At 48.4% G+C, this 22354-nt stretch overlaps 1 protein-coding gene across 3 annotated transcripts in view; it reads left to right on the top strand.

Moving 5' to 3' along the window:
* The first annotated feature begins 13573 nt into the window (after positions 1–13573).
* The window catches only part of FRMPD2 (FERM and PDZ domain containing 2), a 111613-nt gene continuing 102832 nt past the window's right edge, over positions 13574–22354 (top strand). For 2 of the 3 annotated variants that reach the window (XM_070058098.2, XM_070058099.2), the window contains exon 1: positions 13575–13779. In XM_070058098.2, coding sequence (XP_069914199.2) covers positions 13755–13779 — 25 coding nt within the window. In that variant the 5' untranslated portion in view covers positions 13575–13754. Of the gene's footprint in view, positions 13780–22354 lie in introns of all 3 variants that reach the window. The other variant, XM_070058096.2, reaches the window with a different exon arrangement.

Genomic DNA, 22354 nt, shown 5'->3' with positions numbered 1-22354 from the left:
AGGCACTGAGCAGCCGTGATAAGGAAGATGAGCCTGTTACAGAACTACCAGGGACATAGAAGAAAAACAGCGAGAGAAAGGGGTGACCAATAATATCAACATGAGGGGTGAGATAAGTTGTGAGCAACCAGGACTCCAACCCCCACCCCCATATGAGAGGGGTTGGAGTTCTGGTTGCTCCACTTGCAATCCAGTTGCCTGCTAATGCTCCTGGGAAAACAGTGGAGGATGGACCAAGTGCTTGGGCCCCTGCCACCCACATGGGAGACCAGCATGGAGATCCAGACTCCTGGCTTTGGTTTATCCCAGCCCTGACTGTTGCAGTCATTTGGGAGTGAACCAAAAAAGGGAAGATTCTCTCTCTCTCTCTCTCTTTCTCCCTCTCTCTCTCCCTTCTAAATAAATTAATAAATCTTTAAAAAAAAAAAACCCACACTGTGCCCCCACAAATATGCACAATGGTCTTGTGATAATTTTTTTAACCTTTAAAGATAATTCGGTGGGAAGTTTCAACAGCTCCTTAGCTCTGTTCCTAAAGCAGATTCCCAGATGACAGCTTCACTTCTGAGGGTAGGTTTATTGCCCCTCTTGCTAAAACCCTGCAGGTTGGCACAGCTGGTCAGCCTGCCCAGTTCAGGGCTTATTATAGGAAGGGGAGGCAAGTGGGAAAGAGTTGCGTTTCAGGACTTGGGAAATAAGAGAGGGAAGAGCTATGACCCTTGTGGGTGTGGCCCTCTGAATCCCGGGACAGCTACACAGGGATGCAGCTCACATTCTAACTGATGCTGGAACGATGGGTAACTGAAGGTGCACAGGGGAGAAGCTCCTTTCCGGGCAGGCTAAGCCACAAAACCTAGGTAAAGTCTCAAATCCAGAGCCCAGTCCACCCTCCCACGGCCTCCTGCAGTAATCTATTTTCTGGAGAAGCCGAAGTGTGATTGGCAGTTGTCTGCCTGTGCAGAGCGGAGCGTAGGACTTGTCTTGGGCATCGGGGGGCATGACGAGGATATCATCAACACCGATTCTCAGAGACAGAGCCGTGCTGTGAGTTTCTTCTCTGTGTCCTCAGGCAATTGAGCTGGGTCTTCCAAGCAAGGCTGTGCCATCGTGGAGATGGAGACCATCCGGGCTGAAGCCCTTTGGGCGGCCATATACCCGTGCACTTAGAGAAGGCGGGACCACACAAACTGACCTTGGAGTCCAACTTTTGGCTCACTCTGGCCTCACGGCAGGTGGAGCATCAGCATCTAGGAGGCAGAGTTCCCCCCAGGGTCCAGAGTTCAGAAGAAGGTACAAGAGGGAGGCTGGATGGGGTTGAAAGAGACAAGTCAGACAGAAAAGCAAACATGAAGAGCTGTGTCTGGGGCACAGATATTAACAGAGAGAGAGAGTGTGCGCAACCAAATTCCCCAGAGGCAGACGAGCTATGACATTAGACTTCCCTTTCAAACAGTCCTACAGTTTATAGATCCAATGTGGGACATTTAAGAGTGCAGAGGTAAATGTCAAGGTCAAGGATTAAAGCCATGCACTCATGATAACATAATTGTGGACATTTTTCTAGGATCCTTGTCATGCCAGGTGGAGAAACAGAAACTACCCTAGAGAGTTGTATTTGGGAGCTGAGGTCTTTGTCCCAGCAGGGTGGGACAAAATGCATACAAGGAACACAGGTTTTGTTTTTTAATTTGAGAGGCAGAGTTATAGACAGTGAGAGGGAGAGACAGAGAGAAGGGTCTTCCGTCCATTAGTTTACTCCCCAATGGCCACAATGGCAGGAGCTGTGCTGATCCAAAACCAGGAGCCAGGTGCTTCTTCCTGGTCTCCCACGCAGGTGCAGGGCCCAAGGACTTGGGCCATCTTCTGCTTTCCCAGCCCACAGCAGGGAGCTGGATTGGAAGAGGAGCAGTCGGGACTAGAACCTGTGCCCATATGGGATTCTGGCACCGCAGGTGGAAGATTAACTTACTGCACCACGGCGCCGGCCCCAAAAACAATTTTTTTTTCTTTTTTTAGTTCTTTAGGACTGAGAAAGGTTGTGAATGCAGATAATGCAAGAGGGAGATGGACAGAGAAGAACCCGATGAGTTCTCCTGGTCTAAGTTTCTGACACGGAGCCCCCACACGGTGTGTTCGCAAATGGGTGTGGTGGAAGGGATGATGGCTCTCGGTGAGTAGTCAAGGAGTGAGCCTTTGCGACCAGACGTTCCATGTTGTCCAGGATGGGCTCAGCTGACACCTGCTGTCCCAGTGTGATTATGAATAGTGTGTCCTATACTTTACAAATTATCAAGGTTTGCGTCTGGCATTGTGGTATAGCAGGCTAAACCAATGCCTGCAATGCCAGGCATCCCAGAGGGTGCCAGTTCAAGTCCTGGCTGCTCCACTTCCAATCCAGCTCCCTGCTAATGCGCCTGGGAAAGCAGCAGAAGATGGCCCCAAGTGCTTGCATCCCTGCCATCCTGGATCCTCAATCCTCTGGATTGAGTTCCTGGCTCCCAGCTTCATCCAGGTCTGGCCTTAGCCACTGGGGAGTAAATCAGACTACGAGAGCTTTCTTTCTGTGTCTTTCTGTCGTTTCTGTCTGCCTCTATAATAATCTTTTTAAAGATCGACTTTTGCTCAAGGTGTGAATGACTAGACTATGTGCCACTTTCCTGATGCAGCAAACCCTTAGGGTATTGGACCTGTGCCTTCTCACAGGGCCCTGCCCTCAGAAGAAATCATGCTTGCTTCAACTCTGCTGGCATCATCTTGAAATTCTTATCATTTCATCTTTGGACTTGAATTTGGTAAGTGAAATCTGTTGGAACACTGCAGCCTGCACTTAGCAAAGATGATATGCGTGCCTCACAACTGGTCTACACACATGCCTGGGGCAGTCTGGGGCACTGCAGGAACTGGAAGGGAGAACTGGGCGCAGGTTGGTGTTGGTTATGGCCTCAGCAACAGTAGAAGCAGTGACTGTGACCCAGGTAGAGGAGGGACCGTGGTGGGACCACAGTGGGAGCTCACGCCCAGCACATCTGCATAAATATTAACTCTTTAGCATGAACTCCAGGGGCAGAAACTGCCCATACTCAGGCAGTAAACCTTGTTAGCTCCAAAATCATAATTTTAAAACAAGTTGTATTTTATTTATTTGAAAGGCAGAGTGATAGAGAAAGGGAGAGCTAGAAAGATCTTCCATCCACTGGTTCACTCCCCTAACTAACTGCATTGGCTGGGGCTGGGTCAGGCCGAAGTCAGTGTGGTCTCCCATGAGGGTGCAGGGGCCCAGACACTTGGAACATTTTCCACTGCTTTCCCAGGTCAGCTGCAGGGACATGAATGAGAGGCGGAGCAGCTGGGACTTGAACTGGTGTTGTCACAGGGGATGCTGGCATTAAAGGCAGTAGCTTAATCCACTGCACCACAATGCTGGTCCCCAAATTGGAATGTTATTCCTGCAGTTAAGTATATCAAGGATTTATTAGAGTTCTCCTAAGAGTTTAGAATAACTTGGTTTTTTGAAAAGTGTGGCAACATTGCAAATAAATATTAATTGGTAGAAATAGAAATTAAGATTGACATACTGTCACATTCAAGGAAAGAGAACCCTGTTTTCATATGAAACTTTAGTTATTACTGAGAAATAAATTTTAAAATGAACTCGTCCTTGTGATGGAAGATGCAATGATGTAATGATAATGTATAAATCAGTGCTTAGAATTATATGCAGGGGACGGCACTGTGGCACAGCAGGTTAAAGCCCTGGTCTGCAGTACTGGCATCCCATATGGGTGCTGGTTCGAGTCCTGGCTGCTCCACTTCCCATCCAGCTCTCTGCTATGGCCTGCGAAAGCAGTAGAAGATAGCTCAAGTCCTTGGGCCCCTGCACCCGTGTGGGAGACCTGGAAGAAGCTCCAGGCTCCTGGCTTTGAATTGGCTCAGCTCCATCCATTGCAGCCATTTGGGGAATGAACCAGCAGATGGAAGACTTCTCTCTCTGTCTCTCCCTCCATTGTCTATAACTCTACCTCTCAAATAAATAATAAATGAAATCTTTTTTAAAAAAAAGAATTGTAGGCCAGTGCCGCGGCTCAATAGGCTAATCCTCCACCTTGCGGCACCAGCACACCGGGTTCTAGTCCCGGTTGGGGCGCCGGATTCTGTCCCAGTTGCCCCTCTTCCAGGCCAGCTCTCTGCTGTGGCCCGGGAAGGCAGTGGAGGATGGCCCAGGCCCTTGGGCCCTGCACCCCATGGGAGACCAGGAGAAGCACCTGGCTCCTGCCTTCGGATCAGCGCGGTGCACTGGCCGCAGCGCACCTGCCGTGGTGGCCATTGGAGGGTGAACCAACAGCAAAGGAAGACCTTTCTCTCTGTCTCTCTCTCTCACTGTCCACTCTGCCTGTCAAAAAAAAAAAAAAAAAAAAGAATTATAAGCAAATCATGAAGCCACTTTGTTACTCATTCAACTTCCACATGTCACAGGAAATGTGAAAGGAAACATTAAATTGCCATTTAATAAATTTACATTTAAGATTGCACAATTTACATGGAACCAAGCTATATAATGAGTTACATCTTTTTAGAAAGATAGTGGCTTGAGAATGAGTGGTTCTAAAAGTGCTGAAGTTTATATTTTGAAATAATTTATCAGATGTTTATCCTAATGTTGTCATAGCCTATAAAATACTCTGATTAGTTTCAATAACAGTTGAAGGGGAGATCCTTCTCAACATTTAAAATGATCAAAACTTATTTACCATCTTATACTTGCCATGAGCAAATGATGTTGCTTTTAATCATATCAGTTGGAAACTGTTTTTTTAAAAGTAGCTAAACCTATTAATTTTGATGACCTGCCAAGTGAATTTGCATAGCCTAAAAGACAGAACATTAATAATTGTCTTTATTATATTATTTAAAATTATGACTCCAAAAATAGACTTTGGGAATAACTTGTAGGTTTATGTTGTTACTCACGAATCATTATTAACCATATTATGAATAATAAGATAGATTAAAGAGACAGACATTATATTTTAGTCCTTTGTATGTTACTTTCTCCCTTGCTTTTTAAAAAGGGGTCCCCAATTTCATGTTGGGCTGTGTCTCATGAGTACTATAGCTGGTACTATCTTAGGCATTGAGTTTACCAAGAATGAGTACATGAAGATGTGGGGTAGAAACTTGTACCAAATGCCTTATGACCATCAGGAAGGAATGGAAACCCAGTGAGGAGGCTAGCAAAGAAATAGCGGGCCCTCAAAGCCTGAGGGCCGGGGCCAGCGCTGTGGCATAGCAGGCAAAGCAGCTGCCTGTAATGCTGGCATCCCACGGAGAGCTGAGTCTGTGGAATCTCGGCAGGGGAGGGCGGAAGAGGGGGGTCACTCTTGCTGATTGGCTGGTTTCGGCTTAGTGAGGGTCATTCCCATGAAGACACCCACACAAGGGACTATGGGATTCCTTGGATGTCGCTCCCCGTCTTCGTGGAGGAACGACACAGGACCCTGCGCTGTTCTTTCGTCTGCTCGGCCCTCCCCGGGTTTGCTGCTGGTTCTTCCCGGGTTGGCTACTGTCCCTTCCACCTCCGTGGAAGGGCGGTTCCCCCTGCCACATTCCCCACTTCCGCGGGGGAGCGGCACACCGCCGGCCGGCTCTCTCGGGGGCTGCACAGGTGTTCCCTCAGATGTTCCCCTTAGATGTTCCTGGTGCATGTTGTCTCTCTCCTCCTTTATAGTCCTTCCACCAATCCCAACTCTGCTACCCACACGCCGAGTACGCTGCTCTCCTCCAATCAGGAGCAGTCCTACAGTTTATTGGTTGAACTGGAGGCAGCTGTGTAGAAGCTGTTTCCTCCTCTCCCAGCGCCATATTGTGGGAGAGCAGATGCATAGAATAAGTCTTAATTCCAGTAACTTAGTCTAGTCCGAGTTGCTCCCCACACTTGGATGTGCTCAGCTTCAAGAACAGAATTCTCTTAGGGATGGGGGACGTGGGTCAGCCAATCAGGAAGTTTAGCTTTTTAAGTGTATTAAGGCTCTTACGAGTATTTGCCCCAGCAATACCCCCATAGGAAAGAAGTTGCTTCCCTCAAGGGAGGTAACTAGGAGAGTTTAATCTAGGGCTGCTTCCAAAGGTGTGGAAAGGGTTAAAGGAAACCAGCCAGGTGGTGATGCGATGTCCTGGGCCCCCAAAAACCTGCAAGCATGGGTATTGGAGCCTGCGGTTAGGACACCCATTGGGACACCCACATCCCATAACTGAGCGCCTGGGTTCAGGCCCTGGCTCTGGCTTCTAACTCCAGCTTCCTGCTAATGTGCACCCTGGGAGGCAGCAGGTGACGGCCCAAGTACTTGGGTCCCTGCCAACCATGTGGGAGACCCAGATGGAGTCCTGGGCTCCTGGTCCAGCCCTGGCAATTGCAAGAAATTTGAGGGAGTGAATCAGCCAATGGAAGAACTCTCTTTTTCTCTCTGTCTCTCTTTCTTGTTCTCTCTGTCTTTCAAATAAAGTTAACTAATTTTTTTTTAAAAAATCACGAAAGCATGGAACTTTGAGCAGCCTCAGAGAGGAAAGAGCTGCTTGCTTGGCAGGGGCTGTGGTCTGTGGTAGGACACAGATGATGTAGACGGCCCCACCCATCTTGGCCTCCCGTCCTTCTCTCTTGCCCTTTAACCTTTGCCTCCCATTGGCCAAACACAGCCAGAGGCTGGGCAGAGCGCAGAGAGTGGGTCTGCAGGAGCAAAGAAAGACCAAGCAGCACGTGTGTTTGTATATGAGATGCACTCTGTACAGCGGTGATAGCGGCGATAGTGTGTGCTGCAGTCCTGGCTGGGGTGGAGGCACCTACAGATTACTGTAATCACAAGAGGCCACTCCAAAAGGCTCGTGGAAGCTTGCGTTGGAAGTGGAACCTGGACTTGAACCCAGGCACTCTGATTGTAGTTTGGCACTATGCCAAATGCCTGCCCCCTGTGAATTTTTTTTTTTGAAGATTTATTTATTTATTTAAAAGAGTTGACCGGCACCGTGGCTCAATAGGCTAATCCTCCGCTTTGCGGCGCCGGCACACCGGGTTCTAGTCCTGGTCGGGGCGCCAGATTCTGTCCCAGTTGCCCCTCTTCCAGGCCAGCTCTCTGGGAGTGCAGTGGAGGATGGCCCAAGTGCTTGGGCCCTGCACCCCATGGGAGACCAGGAGAAGCACCTGGCTCCTGGCTTCGGATCAGCGCAGTGCGCCAGCTGCAGCGCGCTGGCCGCGGCGGCCATTGGAGGGTGAACCAACGGCAAAAGGAAGACCTTTATCTCTGTCTCTCTCTCTCTCACTGTCCACTCTGCCTGTCAAAAAAAAAAAAAAAAAAAGAGTTACACACAGAGAGAAGGAGGGGCAGAGAGAGAGAGAGAGAGAGGGGTCTTCCATCCGCTGATTCACTCCCCAGTTGGCTGCAATGGCTGGAGCTATGCCGATCCAAAGCCAGGGGCCAGGAGCTTCTTCTGGGTCTCCCATGCGGGTGCAGGGGCCCAAGGACCTGGGCCATCTTCCACCATTTTCCCAGGCCATAGCAGAGAGCTGGATTGGAAGTGGAGCAGCCAAGACCTGAACCAGCACCCATAGGCGGTGGCTTTACTTGCTACACCACAGCGCTGGCCCCACTCTGTGAATCTTTAAAATACCTCTCACATACATGCAGATACTTTGTGTATACATAATATATATAATTATTGTGAACATACGTATGTATGTATGAGACTACTTTAAAAATCGTAGGAAATGGGATTGGAAAATAACTATTTTGATACAAAAATGTTGAAATGCATGCATACAAAGGAACTTCACAAAGTTCATGTTAACTGTGTAGTATGAAAAAAACTATTGTTGAGTTCAATTGTTTTCACACCAAAATGGTTATCTTTTTAAATTTTATTTTTATTTGAAAGGCAGAATTACAGAGAGGCAGAGAGGGAAATACAGAGAGAGAGAGAGAGAGAGAGATCTTCCATCTGCTGGGTCACTCCCTAGGCTACTGCAACAACCAGGGCTGGGCCAGCCAAAGCCAGGAGCCAGGAGCTTCATCTGGGTCTCCCATGTGGGTGCAGGGGTCCAAGGACTTGGGCCATCTTCCACTGCTTTCCCAGGCACATGAGTAGGGAGCTGGTTGGGAAGTGGAGCAGCCAGGACTGGTGCCACTGAACTGAAGGCACTGCATGCTATGGTTTAATATGCTACGCCACGGCACTGACCCCAGGGGTTATCTTTTTTTTTTTCACAGGTAGAGTTATAGACAGTGAGAGCAAGAGACAGAGAGAGAGGTCTTCCTTCCGTTGGTTCACTTCCCAACTGGCCATTGCGACCGGCGCTGTGCCGATCCGAAGCCAGGAGCCAAGTGCTTCTTCCTGGTCTCCCATGTGGGCACAGGGGCCCAAGCACTTGGGCCATCCTCCACTGCCTTCCAGGGCCACAGCTGAGAGCTGGACTGGAAGAGGAGCAACTGGGACTAGAACCCGGCACCCATATGGGATGCTGGTGCCACAGGAGGAGGACTAACCAAGGGAGCCATGGCACCAGCCCCCAGGGGTTATCTTTTAATCCCACCTTTCACAAACTTTTTGAAGTACCTCTTCCGTAAGTATGTAGATAAACATGTGTGTGTGTGTGTGTGTGTGTGTAATCAAGAAACAGCATACTACATTTTGGCAACAGAGAAAAATAACAACTACAAAAAAAAATCACCTGCTACTAATTTCCTTGACATTTCTATTTTTTTTCCTCCAAAACTCTGAATGTAAAGCCAGAGAGAAGGAAGGATGATTCCTAGCTTGCCTAGTTTCATCAGTCTCAGGGCAGGCGGGAACAGCCTTGGAGGGGACGCAATCCCTTCATGTTACATGGGGTGTGTGTGTGTATGTAGTGCGTGTCTACGCACGTGTGTGTGTGTGTGTGCGCGCGTGCACGCGTGCAGTGGAGGTACAGGGCAGAAGTCTGGGTCAGGCACGGGAGATTCAGGATGGGGCCTGATCTGTGCTTTCCCTCTTGCTCCATGTCATTATGTTCGTTTTTGAACTTGACCCTCACTGGTCTGCAGCCCTGGACTAGGGTGCCTGTCACCAGGGGGAAGTGGGCACAGTACCGAAGGCATCAAAGAAAGCGCCAGCACAGCACAGAGGTGGGGTAGAAGTGGGACCTTGCTGCTGTCCTGGGACTTGGAGTCTCTGGTTGGAATCCTTAGGAACCCACTCAGTCCCAGGCCACTGGCCTCCCTCCCGGATCTGAGCCATCCCGCATCTGAAGTGTCAGAAATCTCGTTGCTTCTCTCTGCACTCTGACCCTCTTGAATCTTCTTCTAGCTGAACCCCTCTTAAGGGGGTCTTGATGTGAGAAACCAGCAGACATGGTTGTTCTTGGGTCCCCCCCCCCCCCAAGACACTACCTTTCTAAATGTTGAATCCTTACCGGATGATTCTCAGGCCTGCCAAGTGCTATCTCCATGGAACTCACCGGGGGCACAAGGAAGTTTACACCAATAAAATAAAGGCCGGGGGCCACGAGGCCTGGGAAGAGCTCAGCATCTTATCAACTCCTTCTAGAATTCAGGGATCCCAGACCAGAGTCCCCAGGTGTCACTCTAGCCTGTTTATGAGTGGCTGTGCCCCGTGATCTCCCTCACCCTGGCCAAGGATGGAGGACTTTGGAGGCCATGAGGAACTTTGACTTGCTGAACTTGTGGGCTCTCCTGCATAATTGCTAGAGAGAGAGAGAGGAAGAGAGACAGCCCAAAGTAATGCTACCAGAATCCAAGAGACACAGAGATTGCTCTGCCATTTGCCTGCCCCAGAAAGGAACTGCCCCGAGGAAACTCAGACTAGTATCTCTTCTCTGCCCTCCTGGGTGTGGAGGACAACTCCTTCCCAAATTCCCAACTAAGCTTAGATGTTGAACAAGATTTCTTTCTTCTTTTTTTTAAAGATTTATTTATTTATTTGAAAGGTAGAGTTATAGAGAGACAGAGGCAGAGAGAGAGAGAGAGAGAGAGAGAGAGAGAGAGAGAATCTTCCACAGGTTCACTCCCCAGATGGTTGCAATGGCCAGAGCTGTGTTGATCTGAAACCAGGAGCCAGTAGCTTCTTCCAGGTCTCCCACATGGTTGCAGGGGCCCAAGGACTAGGTCATCTTGTCTAGGACTTGTCTAGGACTAGGGTCATCTTTTCCTGCTTTCCCAGGCCACAGAAGAGAGCTGGATGGGAAGTGGAGCAGCTGAGACTTGAACTAGCGCCCACATGGGATGTTGGCGCTGTAGGTGGTGGCTTTTACCTGCTACACTATAGAGCCAGCCCCTCCAAGTTCCAATTCTTTGAGAATGGAAGAAGCATGGATCTCGTGGAGCTGCAATGAGAGAAAAGCAAGAGCGGGCCAAAGCGAGCACATCTGGACAGTGGCACTGTGGGTGCTATGTGGGTCGGGCATCGCCACACATCCTAGTCTATTAAACCACAAGGACCCCATCAGCCAATCAGCATGCAGTTGCTGAGCGTCCACTGCGAGCCAGGCTTCGTTCTGGGTGCTGGGTGTGCGGCACAGTAGCAGACATTCTGGACTTTTCACCCAACGGCCACAAATCCCTTTCTTGCTGCGCCTCAGGGCTCACGTTTGTGCACACTGCAAGGAGCACGTGCCCTGGAAATCTGAGCTGCTCCTCCTCGCCAAGGAGGAACATGACTGATCAGTGCCAATCACTGGTCAGTTTTATATCACTTGGGTTTAGGGTGGGCCCTTGACCTCATCTGGGAAACTATGTGAAAAGGAAAATCCTAGGGATTCTAGAAAAGATGATGTGAGAGCATTGTTCTTTCTTTTCCTCTGACGTATGGGAGTCAAGGAGTGAAGCCTGGAGCTGCAGCAGCCCTTCTTCTATTTGAGAGCAGACGGGGCTCTGATGTCGAGCTGCTTGGTGTGCACCTGGCTGCACAGATGCTCTTGGTTGCCCTGGTTTTCCTCGCTGCTTCTGTCACATGCAGCTGCAAACACACAGCCTGTGACAGATGCACGAGCAAGCTGGGTGAGACCCCTACTCTCCTGTAGCTTCTGTCCATCAACGGTGAGGTAGAAAACAAACAAGAAATAGTCACACAGTATTAAAGTAAAAATGATCATTGCTACAAAGAGTATGAAGAAGGCAAGGAGCCCCAGAGGGATGAGGACCTGCTATTTAAGAGACAGCTGTTTTACGAAGGAAACACTTGCACAGAGACCTGCGTGAAGCGAGGAAGTAAGGAAGGGAGGATCCGGGGAGAATGTGTGCAAAGTAGCAGGAACAGCGTGTGCAAAGGCCCATTGGAAGGATGGCAAAAATACCCAAGTGACTGCAGTGGAAAAAATCAATGGGAGGGGCCGGGCCATGGCATGGTAGGCTAAGCCTCTGCCTGCTATGCAGGCATCCCATATGGGTGCCGGTTTGAGTCCCGGCTGCTCATCTTCTGGTCCAGCTCCCTTGGAAAGCAGTGGAAGATGGCCCAAGTGGTTGGGCCCCTGCACCTAGTGAGAGATCCGGAAGAAGCTTCTGGCTCCTGGCTTTGGATCTGCCCAGCCCCAGCCATCCATTGTGGCCATTTGGGAAATAAAACAGAGGACTGTTCTCTGCCACCCTCCCTCTCTCCCTCCCTCCCTCCCTCTCTCTCTCTCTTTCTCTCTCTCTCTGTAACTCTACAAAATAAATAAATAAATAAATAAATAAATAAATAAATAAATAAAATCTTAAAAAAGAGAGAGAGAGAAGTCAAGGGGAGAGTGGTGGAGGCAGGCTTAGAGCTCAGAGAACTTCATGAACCGTGGAAAGGCATTCGGATTTTACACAGTGGGACGGGATCCACAGGAAGACCCGAGCAAGGTCACAACGGGGACAGCTGTGGTTGCTGAACGGGCTGTGTGCAGGCCTTCTACTGGAGCAGCGCTGGCCTGGACACTACTTCAGTGGCTCACCCAGAGGAGGGTGGCTGGGGGATGCTGGTGGGGAGAGACCCAGCGCGATGTGAAGGACTCTTTGATTTCTTGTCCTGGGGCAGCTGGGTGGATGAATGGTGATGGCATTTAGATGATTAGAAATGGGGAGGAAGCAAAGGTTTGTTGGGGGGGGGCGGTGAGATATGCAGATCAACTGGTTTCTTTTCAGATTCGCTCCTTCTTGGTCTTCTGTGTGGGTGGCTACTTGGGACATCACCTGCAGCCTCCCAGGTGCATTAGCTGGAAGTTGGATCTGAAGTGTGGTGTACCTGGGACTCATCCCAGCACCGAGACATGGGGAGTGGGTACCCCCAGCAGCAGCTTCACCCCTGCACCACAGTGCCCTCCCCCTAGAGTTTTTAAGTTTTAGAGTTTTCACACAAAATTATAAGGAGAGAAATAGAACTCAAAACAGACAATAATCAGTAAGTAAGGCTCGCCACTCTCTTCCCAAAGCATCTGCTGTCATGTGTCTCGTGACTCCTTCCAGATGACAGATATCTGGTTGTCAGTGAACCTATTTGCAATGAAAGAAACCACACCGGGCTGTTCCACACCTTTTGCTTTTCAAAACATTTTCTTGGCAATTGCTAAATGCCAGTGTGCATGCACGCGTGCGCGCGCGCACACACACACACATATATCTGCTCGTCTTCTTTGCCCAGCTGGGTAGCTACTTTCCCACCAGGTGGGAATCCTGATTTTTCCATCTAGCCATTCTTGATGGACACTTCAGTAGTTTTCAGGTTTTTTTTTTTTCCTATTAGAAAAAACACCTGCCATGAGCATCCTCTTCCAGATGTTCTGGTGAACTTTTGCAAGAACGTCCATGGGGTTACATTCTAGCGGTTGGATTTGCAAAGGATGTGCGCCTTTATGCATTTAATTAAATTCCTGCAGAGAGCTTGCACATTCCCACAACTGGCACAGGAGGGGGCGGTGCTCATTTACCATGCCCTCATCAGCGCTGGGTCTCATCAACGTTTACCATTCAGTCCAGCAAAAATGCTTCTTTCCTTTTTTCTTTTTAAGCATACCTCTCAGTTTTGACCCCACTATTGATTCCAAGGACTCAAAAGACCTGTTCATTTGCAGCTACCTCTGCAGAGCTATGATCTATTTCTTGCTGCTCCCTGTCTCTGCTGGTTCCTTTCTGAACCCGAGATCCTGAGACTGCAAGGACTCCTCTTCCCCCTTCTCCAGCCGTAGTCCACTTGCCTTCCCATGGGCAGCTCCAGGCTGTCCGGCCCTGATTACGATCATGGGAGGTTCTCTGTCCCCTTGGGTGCAGCTCCAAAGTGTGACTCTACAGACAGGCGGGGAGGAGGGCTGAGTGGACCCCGAGCCTGGGTTCTGGGGCTGTCCCCATTCCTTGCAGGGTCTTCGGTTTGATTGGACCGGGAGATAAAGCAACATCAGTGTCACGGCACTCCTCCTCCGCCTCCCCCCCATCAACCTCCCATTGTAGCGCCTAATCCGGTTGAGCTCTTACCAGCCCCCTTCTGGGTCACCGGCTTGGAGGATGAAGGCTGCTGAGGTGGCTCAGTCTGCTCACAGGCCAGGGCACAGGGTCTGGGGCAGGAGAGCTGTGGCAGGGACGGGAAGGGGCCTTGTTGACTCAGTCCCCGGGCAGTCGAGTGCTTGGTGACAGTCAACAAAGGCAGCAGCAACGGCGGCAACGGTGGCAGCTGCAGACAGACTTGCAAGAGATCCCAGCTTGTTACTGAAAAATTGTCCCACGATGAAGGCCTAGCCGGGTCCTGGAGACGCTCCCATGCAGCCTGTGACGAAGCACACAGGTACCCCTTGCTATCATTCTCTTTTCTCTTATGATTTGGGGAAAGGGCAAATCCATTCCTGGGGCTGGGTGTTGGGCAGGAGGAGGTTGGAGCCGACTAGGCCGAGTGTTTGTGACTTTTTTGCAGTATTATTTGGGGGTCTTAGTTGTTCCAGGCCACTGGACAGGCATTGTGTTTGTTCTGTAAGCAGTGACATGCACGCGGAACAGGAAACAGGGACCATGAAGACAGTCCAACCCTTGTTTGATTCACTGCTTGGTTATTCAGCATCTGTGCAAAATCAAACACATGCTTTAACTTTCCCGAGTCTTGGTCTCCTCACCTGTACAGTGGGGATGATAATTCCCACATGACAGCATTGTTGAGGGCTCATGGGGTGGCAGATGTTGAGCACTTAGCATGTACTTGGTGCCTAAGAGGAGCCCAATAAATGGTGGCTGCCATTATTTTCCAGAAATGAGAATTTTGATATTGCTCACAGAAATCAATGATTTAAGGTATAGAGACTCAAGCCACGATAGCTGCCTTCCAGAAAGCAATGGAGATGAAAACAATGTGAACTGTTCTCTGTGTTTTATATCCATGCTTAAAGAAAAGAGAAAATTCAGTTGAGTTGTCAAAAATTAATTCTTTTTTAAATTTAGAGAGCTTCCAGGTGGCATGTACCAATGCCATCTCACTAGTCCAAGTGATCAATTTCCATTCACAATTGATCATAATGATAGGACTAAGAATCAAAGAGATCACGTAATCAAGACTAGTGTCTGAAAATACTAACCAATTAGAACAAAAAAGGGAGAGAACGATCCAACATGGGAAGTGGGTTACACAGCAGACTCATAGAATGGCAGATGTCCTAAACAGCACTCTGGCCTCAGAACCAGCCCTGAAGGCATTCGGATATGGCTGAAAAGCCCATGAGAGTATTTCAGGCATGGAAAGCCAAGACACTCTGGCAAAAAAAAAAAAAAAAACCTAAATGAAAGATCTCTGTGAGTGAGATCCCAGTGGAAAGAACAGGCCATCAAAGAAGGAGGTACCTTTCTCTGAAGGGAGGAGAGAACTTCCACTTTGACAATGGACCTTGTCTAAATAAGATAAGAGTTGGTGAACTCAAAAGGCTTCCATAGCCTTGGAAACTCATGACTGGAGCATAGGGAGATTACTGATGCCATAAACAAGAGTGTCAATTTGTAAAGTCAACAACAGGAGTCACTGTGCATTTACTCCTCATGTAGGATCTCTGTCCTTAATGTGCTGTACATTGTGATTTAATGCTACAACTAGTACTCAAACAGTATTTTTCACTTTGTGTTTCTATGTGGGTGCAAACTGTTGAAATCTTTACTTAATATATACTAAACTGATTTTCTGTATATAAAGAGAATTGAAGATGGAAAAAAAAATTTAGAGAGCTTCCAATCACTGGTACATTCCCCAAATACCTGCAATGGCCAGGGCTGGGCCTGGCTGAAGCCAGGAGCCTGGAACTCTATCCAGGTTTCCCCCATGGGTGGCAGGGGTCCAAGCACTTGGGCCATCCTCTGCTGCTTTCCCAGGTGCGTTAGCAGGGAGCTGGACTGGAAGTGGGGACTGGAACTGGCAGTTTGATCTAAGTGTGAATGTGGGTGTTTGATAACAGAAAAGGCTAAGCTTTCAAGGAAGGTTTCTGTGGCTTGAATTTTATTCAGAAGTTTCTAGGTAGCCATTGATAATTTAACATGATATGTGGCATGATTGTCTTTCAGTATTAGAGGTATTCTTGTGGAGCAACATAGGTGTGGAATTAGAGATGATAGAGCCTGGAATGGTGATGGATGGCCTCATTCAAGGGACCACAGTTGGGATGTAGAGGAAGCAGGTGCCGCCTGCACTGTGCAAAACCAGCGAACATGTGTATATACAGACACATGAGTTCATTGTCAATTTTATTGACATGAAGGGTGGATACTGTACCATTACGAGTAATAAAATAAGAAAACTCTGTGTTGCAAGTTCAATATAGCCAATTGATTCCCGCAGAATGCATTCACTGATTTTTGTTGAACTCTTTTTTTTTAAAAAAAGATTGACTTATTTATCTGAAAGGCAGAGTTGCAGAGAGGCAGAGGCAGAGAGAGAGAGAAAAGTCTTCCATCTGCTGGTTCACTACCCAGATGGCCTCAAAGGCTGGAGCTGTGCTAATCCAAAGCCAAGAGTCAGGAGCTTCTTCCAGGTCTCCCACACGGGTGCAGGGACCCAAGGACTTGGGCCATCTTCTGATGCTTTCCTAGGCCACAGCAGAGAGCTGTATGGGAAGTGGAGCAGCTGGGACTCGAACCAGTGCCCATATGGCATGCTGGCACTGCAGGTGGCAGCTTCACCTGCTACACCACAGCCAGTCCCGTTGAGCTCTTATACTCTCAGCCAGCTTGGGCTTGCAAACAGTAAGCAAGTGAAGAGCTAATGTGAATGCTGGTTGATATTCTTGTTTGCGTTGGCAAATGAGAAGCAAATGCAGCAACGAAGATGAATGTCTAAACTTCACTCACTTGTCAATGACGTGAATGACTTCTTCACCGAATTCGAAGACGATTTCCTCAATGTTTGTACTATTCATAATGTAACAGCTATAAACGGGACACACTCTTAGGCTCAATCTGTGCCATTAACATTTTCTCCATCGCTTTTTTTTTTTTTTTTTTTTTGACAGGCAGAGTGGACAGTGAGAGAGAGAGAGACAGAGAGAAAGGTCTTCTTTTTTTGGCATTGGTTCACCCTCCAATGGCCGCCATGGCTGGCGCGCTGCAGCTGGGCGCACTGCGGCCGGGTGCACTGCACTGATCCGAAGCCAGGAGCCAGGTGCTTCTCCTCATCTCCCATGGGGTGCAGGGCCCAAGCACTTGGGCCATCCTCCACTGCCTTTCCGGGCCACAGCAGAGAGCTGGTCTGGAAGAGGGGCAACCAGGACAGAATCGAGCGCCCCGACCGGGACTAGAACCCGGTGTGCCGGCACCGCTAGGTGAAGGATTAGCCTATTGAGCCGCGGCGCCGACCCCCATTGCTTTCTTAAATCTGGACAATCCACAGAGTCATGAACCAGCTCTGATTTGTAGCTTTGGTCCCTTCCAGTGGTATAAATATCCCCACCATCCCAATTGCAAGCCCCCTTTGTGGAATCACTGAACCCAAGCTGGGCAGAGAGGAAGGTTGTCCTACTGTCACATAATATTTCCAGTGCTGAAATCCAATTGATTTAAATAAGCTCAGGAGCATAGATAATAGTGAAAGGTAGTAAAAATAATTAGGAACTGGTCATTTTTTTCACTTTAATGTTACTAGAACTTACTTCATTGGAAATTTTTTAACTTATTTTTTGGGGAAAGGTTGTATTTAACAACCAGCTTGCAAAAACTGCTGTAAGTTTAAAAATTGGCTTTTAGTGGCCAGTGGGAGCCTTCTTCAGCATATAACAGGGTCCAAGAAGGTTTATTTATTCATTTATTTATTAAAAATTTATTTGTTTAGGGGCCAGTGTTGTGGCATAACAGCCGCCGCCTGCAGTGCCAGCATCCCATATGGGCACTGATTCAAGTCCCAGCTGCTCAACTTCCGATCCAGCTCTCTGCTGTGGCTTGGGAAAGCAGCAGAAGATGGCCCAAGTCTTCGGGTCCCTGCATTCATGTGGGAGACTCAGAAGAAGCTCCTGGATCCTGGCTTCGGCCTGTCCCACCCAAGCTGTTGTGGCCATTTAGGGTGTGAACCAGTGGATGAAAGATCTCTGTCTTTTCTTCCTTCTCTCTCTAACTCTGCCTTTCAAATAAATAAAATAAATCTCTACAAAAATAGAAAAAATAAACAAAATGTATTTAGTAATGACAGAATGAGAAGAAGAAGAGGAGGAGGAGGAGGAAGAAGAACTCTCTTCCATGTGCTTGTTTATGCTCCAAAGAGCTACAATGGCCAGGACTAGACCAGGCCAAAGCCAGGAGCCTGGAACTCCATCTGGGTCTCCCACACAGGTGCAGAGGTCCAATACTTGGGCCATCTTCCACTGCTTTCCCAGGTGCAGTAGCAGGGAGCTGGACTGGAGACAGAGCATCTGGGACACTAACCAGTGCTCCAATATCGGATGCTGGCATTGCAAGTGGTGGCTTGACCCACTGGGCCACAACGCCGGCCCCTCCCAGAGAGTTTTAGAGAAGCAGAACCAGGTGAGGGGAAACCGAGTAGTAGGAATGAGAGAAGTAGAGAAAGAGGAAGAATCCCTGGTCTCTGGGGATGAAGACATCTCTCACCTAAGTTGTAGACACAAGAGCACGTTCAGGGTGCAATTCAGTACTGGGCTTCTAGAAAACACTACGGAAAAAGGACCAGCAATTCACACATAGAACAGGGGAGGAGAGAGCCACTTGTAGGCCCCTGTGGGACAGTGGTGGGGTCTTTGAGTCCCCACACCCAGACCTCCAGGCCAGGCACATCGGAGCCCAGTAGATGGTGCACCTAGGCCGGTCAGGTTTACTTGGCCAAGCTGTTCTGCATCAGCCCTTGCTCTCAAGTCGTGTTGACTTTGCCCTGCTGTAGACTCAGTGTGAGACAGCTCTCTGCAAACTCTGCTTGAAGGAGGATCTGGAAGGTGATGCGAGCCTTCCTGCTCAGTTTCTGGGCTCTCCCTTGCCTGTGCCACCCTTGCTCAGTCCTGCTCCCTGCTCTTGAGGTGGTGGAGGAAGGAGGGGGCCTGTTCAGAGGCTCCCACTGAACCACTGAACCGAGGGAGCCCACTTGGTGGGCCATCCATCCCTTTTCTGTTTCTTTCTTTATTTTTATTCTGTATCATTACTTTAAGAAAAATATTTTATTTATTTATTTGAGAAGCAGATTTACAGACAGAGAGAGGGAGAGTCAGAGAGATGGACCTTCCATTTGCTGGTTCAACTCCCCAGATGGCCGCAACAGCTGGAGCTGGGCTCATCTGAATCTAGGAGCCAGGAGCCAGGAGTTTCTTCCGGGTCTCCCATATGGGTGCAGGGGCCTAAGCAGTTGGGCCATATTCCACTGCTTTCTCAGCCCATTAGCAGGGAGCTGGGTGGAAAGTAGAGCAGCTGGGACTTGAACTGGTGCCCATATGGGATGCTGGCACTGCAGGCAGCGGCCCTACCCATTACGCCAGAGCGCCAGCACCTGTATCTTTACTTTTAATCCTATTGGTGCCTTTATATTTAAAGTGAATGTCTTGTAGACAACGTAATTGGGTTTTGCTCTTTTGATGCACTTTGTCAGTGTCAGTTTCTGTCTTTTAATTGGTGTATTCAGGCCGTTCATATTTGAAGTAATTATTGATACATTTGAGTGAATAGCCAACTAGTTGTAACTGTTTTCTATTTATTGTGCTTTTTCCTTTTTATTTTTTAAAGATTTATTTATTTTAAAGCTAGATCATCAGAGAGAGAGAGAGAGAGAGAGAGAGAGAGAGAGAGATACCTTTGCATCTGCTGATTCACTCCTCAAATAGCTGCGACAGCAGGTGTAGGCCAGGCTGGAGCCAGAACTCCATCCTGGAGTTGGGTGGCAGGGGCTCAAGTCCTTAGGCCACCATCTGCTGCCTTCCCAGGTGCATTAGCAGGAAGCTGCATGGGAAGTAGAGTAGCTGGGACTTGAACCAGGCATTGCACGTGGGATGTGATCTTCCCAAGGGTAGGCTTAACCTACTGTGCCACAACACACAACAACACTTGTTTCTTTCTTTTTTTTAAAACTCTGCTCCTATTTTCTGCTGCCTATAGTTGTCATTGAGCATTTGATATGATTCCACGTTCTCTCCTGACTCAGAATACCAGCTATGTTTGGTTTTAAAATTGTTTCTAGTGTTTGCCCTAGAGTTTGCAGGGTAACTTAAGCCTACTTTCAGATAACACCTGTGTATGTAAGTACCTGTTAGGGGTGCTCTCGATTTTCCTTCCCAGCCTTTATATGGGGCTGGCATTCACTTCACATAGTCATTATTGTGATTGTCGTTTGGATGAGGAGTTATTCCTTTTTAGAGTGACTGAGGATAAGTGTGACCTCCAATGTGGCCTAAGCAATGTTCCTCCTCTCTGAAGAAACTGTAAGGCATTTCTTGGCAGGCAGCCCCCTGGTGGCCAACATCCTTATTTGTTCTCCTCAGTTTTGAAAGATAATTTTGCTGGGTATAGAATTGTAGGCTAATACCTCCTGATTTTGAGACCATAATACCTTGCTCCACTCTTTTCTTGGTTGAACGGTCTGTGAAGAGAAGTCTGTGGTCATTCTTACCCTGTTCTCCACCATAGGTTAAGTGATTTTTTTTTCTCTCTGGTTTCTGGCATGATTTTTCTCTCTGTGTTTGGTTTCCCGCTGTTGGCATATGAAATGCCTGGATGCTGATGTTTTTATGTCTATCCTGCTTAGCTTGTTTTCTGAGCATCCTAGATAGGGTGGTGAGGGTCTGTTCATCGATTTTGGAAACTCCTCCACCATCCTTCGTTCCAGTATTTTCACTGCTTCTTTTTCTCTTCTCCTTCTGGTATTTCATTACTCACTGTAGTAATTGATCTTGAAGGTTCTGTTAATTTCCCCCTGTTGTTTTTCTCTTGGCATTTCAGTTTGAGAAGTTGCTATGGACACATCCTTGAGTTCATTGTCTTCTCTGCTTCTGTTAGCTGACTGTTCTTGCATGTTGTCCACTTTTTCATTTGGAGACCTTAGCATATTGATAGCAATGACTTCAAATTCCAATTACTTGAAGTTACTTCAAATTCCAAGGCTCCTGCCATATCAGAGACTGACTCTGTCACTCACTTTGTCTCTTCAGACTGGGTTTTCCTTGCTCTTATACATGTTCGGGATTTTTCTGTTCAAGCCACACATGCTACATCAGGTGACAGCAACTTGGGCAGACAGACCACCCGTGTGGACGTTTTTGTCGATCTGGCTGGGACTTACATAGCGACATCTGCTGTAGCTGGAGGTTGTAAGATTGATTTTGTGCATCGACCTAACTGGGACATGGGGTGCCCAGATCAAGCTTTATTTCAGGGTGTGTGATTACAAGGGCATTCCCAGAAGAGATCAGCGTTTGAACCAGTTGGATTCAACAAAGCAGACAGCCCAGCCCAGTGTGGGTCGGCACCATTGAGGCAAGACTAGAACATAAGGCAGAGGGAGGAGGAATCCAGCCCTTGTTCTCTGCCTCGCTGCTTGCCTGCCTCGTCTCATCTCATCTCACCCGCTCCTGTCCTTGCACTGGGATTTCCTTCACTGGCTCTGCTCGGGCTCGGGTCTTCAGACTTGGTATAAATTCCACCTCCAGCTTTTCTGAGTTTTGTAGGCAGCAGATTCTGAAATGTCTCAGCCTCCACAATTTCATGAGCCACTTCCTCACGATGAATTGGTATTTCTCTCTCTCTCTTTCTCTCTCTCTCTCACACACACAAGGGTACTTCAAAAAGTTTATGGCAAGATTGAAGAACAGATAAGTTTATTGCGATGCAAAATGTTTGCCACCCATGCATTTGAGTCGTCTTCATGAAGTTCATGGAGGACACGTGGTATGGGGCAGTGGGGATGGGGGACGTGGGGAGGTCGCCCCTGCTGTTTTGTCCCGTGCTGTTTCCAGCTGTCTCTAGAGACTCCCTCTCACACAGAACTGCAGCCTTGCTGTGCTTTGCTGTTCTTCTTGCCAGGTTCATGATGCAGGAGTTGAACATTAACCAAACATGGGGTGAAACGGCTCTTTTTCTACATCCATCACTCACTTTGTGGAACATAATATTCCAAGGCTGACTTTAAAGGCGCAGGACCAGGCTGCTCTTTCAATGCACAGCTTTAACGACTTGAAGGCTCATGGAAAGGAGCGTAGCTTTAGTTGGTCTCCTTAGCTTGCAACCCGGTCCCTCCCCTCTTTTAGAGACCTGCATGGCCCTTTCCAGCCTGGTGACTTTCGTGACCTTGGATCAGATACACTCTCAGCGTCCTCATCTTGATGTTGGGACTGTTCAGACCTTGCCTCTTTGCACCAGGAATCATCACAGTTTATGAGAACTCTGCAAGCTGCAAAGGACTCTGGTCTAGAAATCAATACTGTGGGGGCCAGTACTGTGGCTTAGCCGGTGAAGCTGCAGTCTGCAGCGCCAGCATCCAGCTAGCCTTGACACCTTAAAAAGGGACGGAACAGTGCTTCCCACAGGATAGGCAGGACTAGGCATCAGGGGAACACAAACTGTATTTTTTTTTTAAGATTTATTTTTATTTATTTGAAAGACAGAGTTACACAGAGAGGTAGAGATGGAGAGAGAGACAGAGAGAGGTCTTCTATCTGCTGGTTCACTCCCTAAATGGCTGCAACAGCCAGAGCTGTGCCATTCTGAAGCCAGGAGCCAGGAGCTTCATCTGGGTCTCCCATGTGGGTGCAGGGGCCCAAGGACTTACTGCTTTCCCAGGCCATAGCAGAGTGCTGAATTGGAAGTGGAGCAGCTGGCACCAACAAACATACGGGATGCTGGCACTTCAGGCCGGGGCTTTAACCCGCTGTGTCACAGTGCCAGCCCCCACAAACTGTCTTAATAATATCTAATTA

Source organism: Oryctolagus cuniculus, chromosome 15 (assembly GCF_051225735.1).
Source record: "Oryctolagus cuniculus isolate XC-2025 breed Fujian yellow rabbit chromosome 15, ASM5122573v1, whole genome shotgun sequence".
NCBI lineage: Eukaryota > Metazoa > Chordata > Mammalia > Lagomorpha > Leporidae > Oryctolagus > Oryctolagus cuniculus.
The sequence above is the reverse complement of the archived record's forward strand: the minus strand, read 5'-3'. Positions and strand labels throughout refer to the sequence as shown.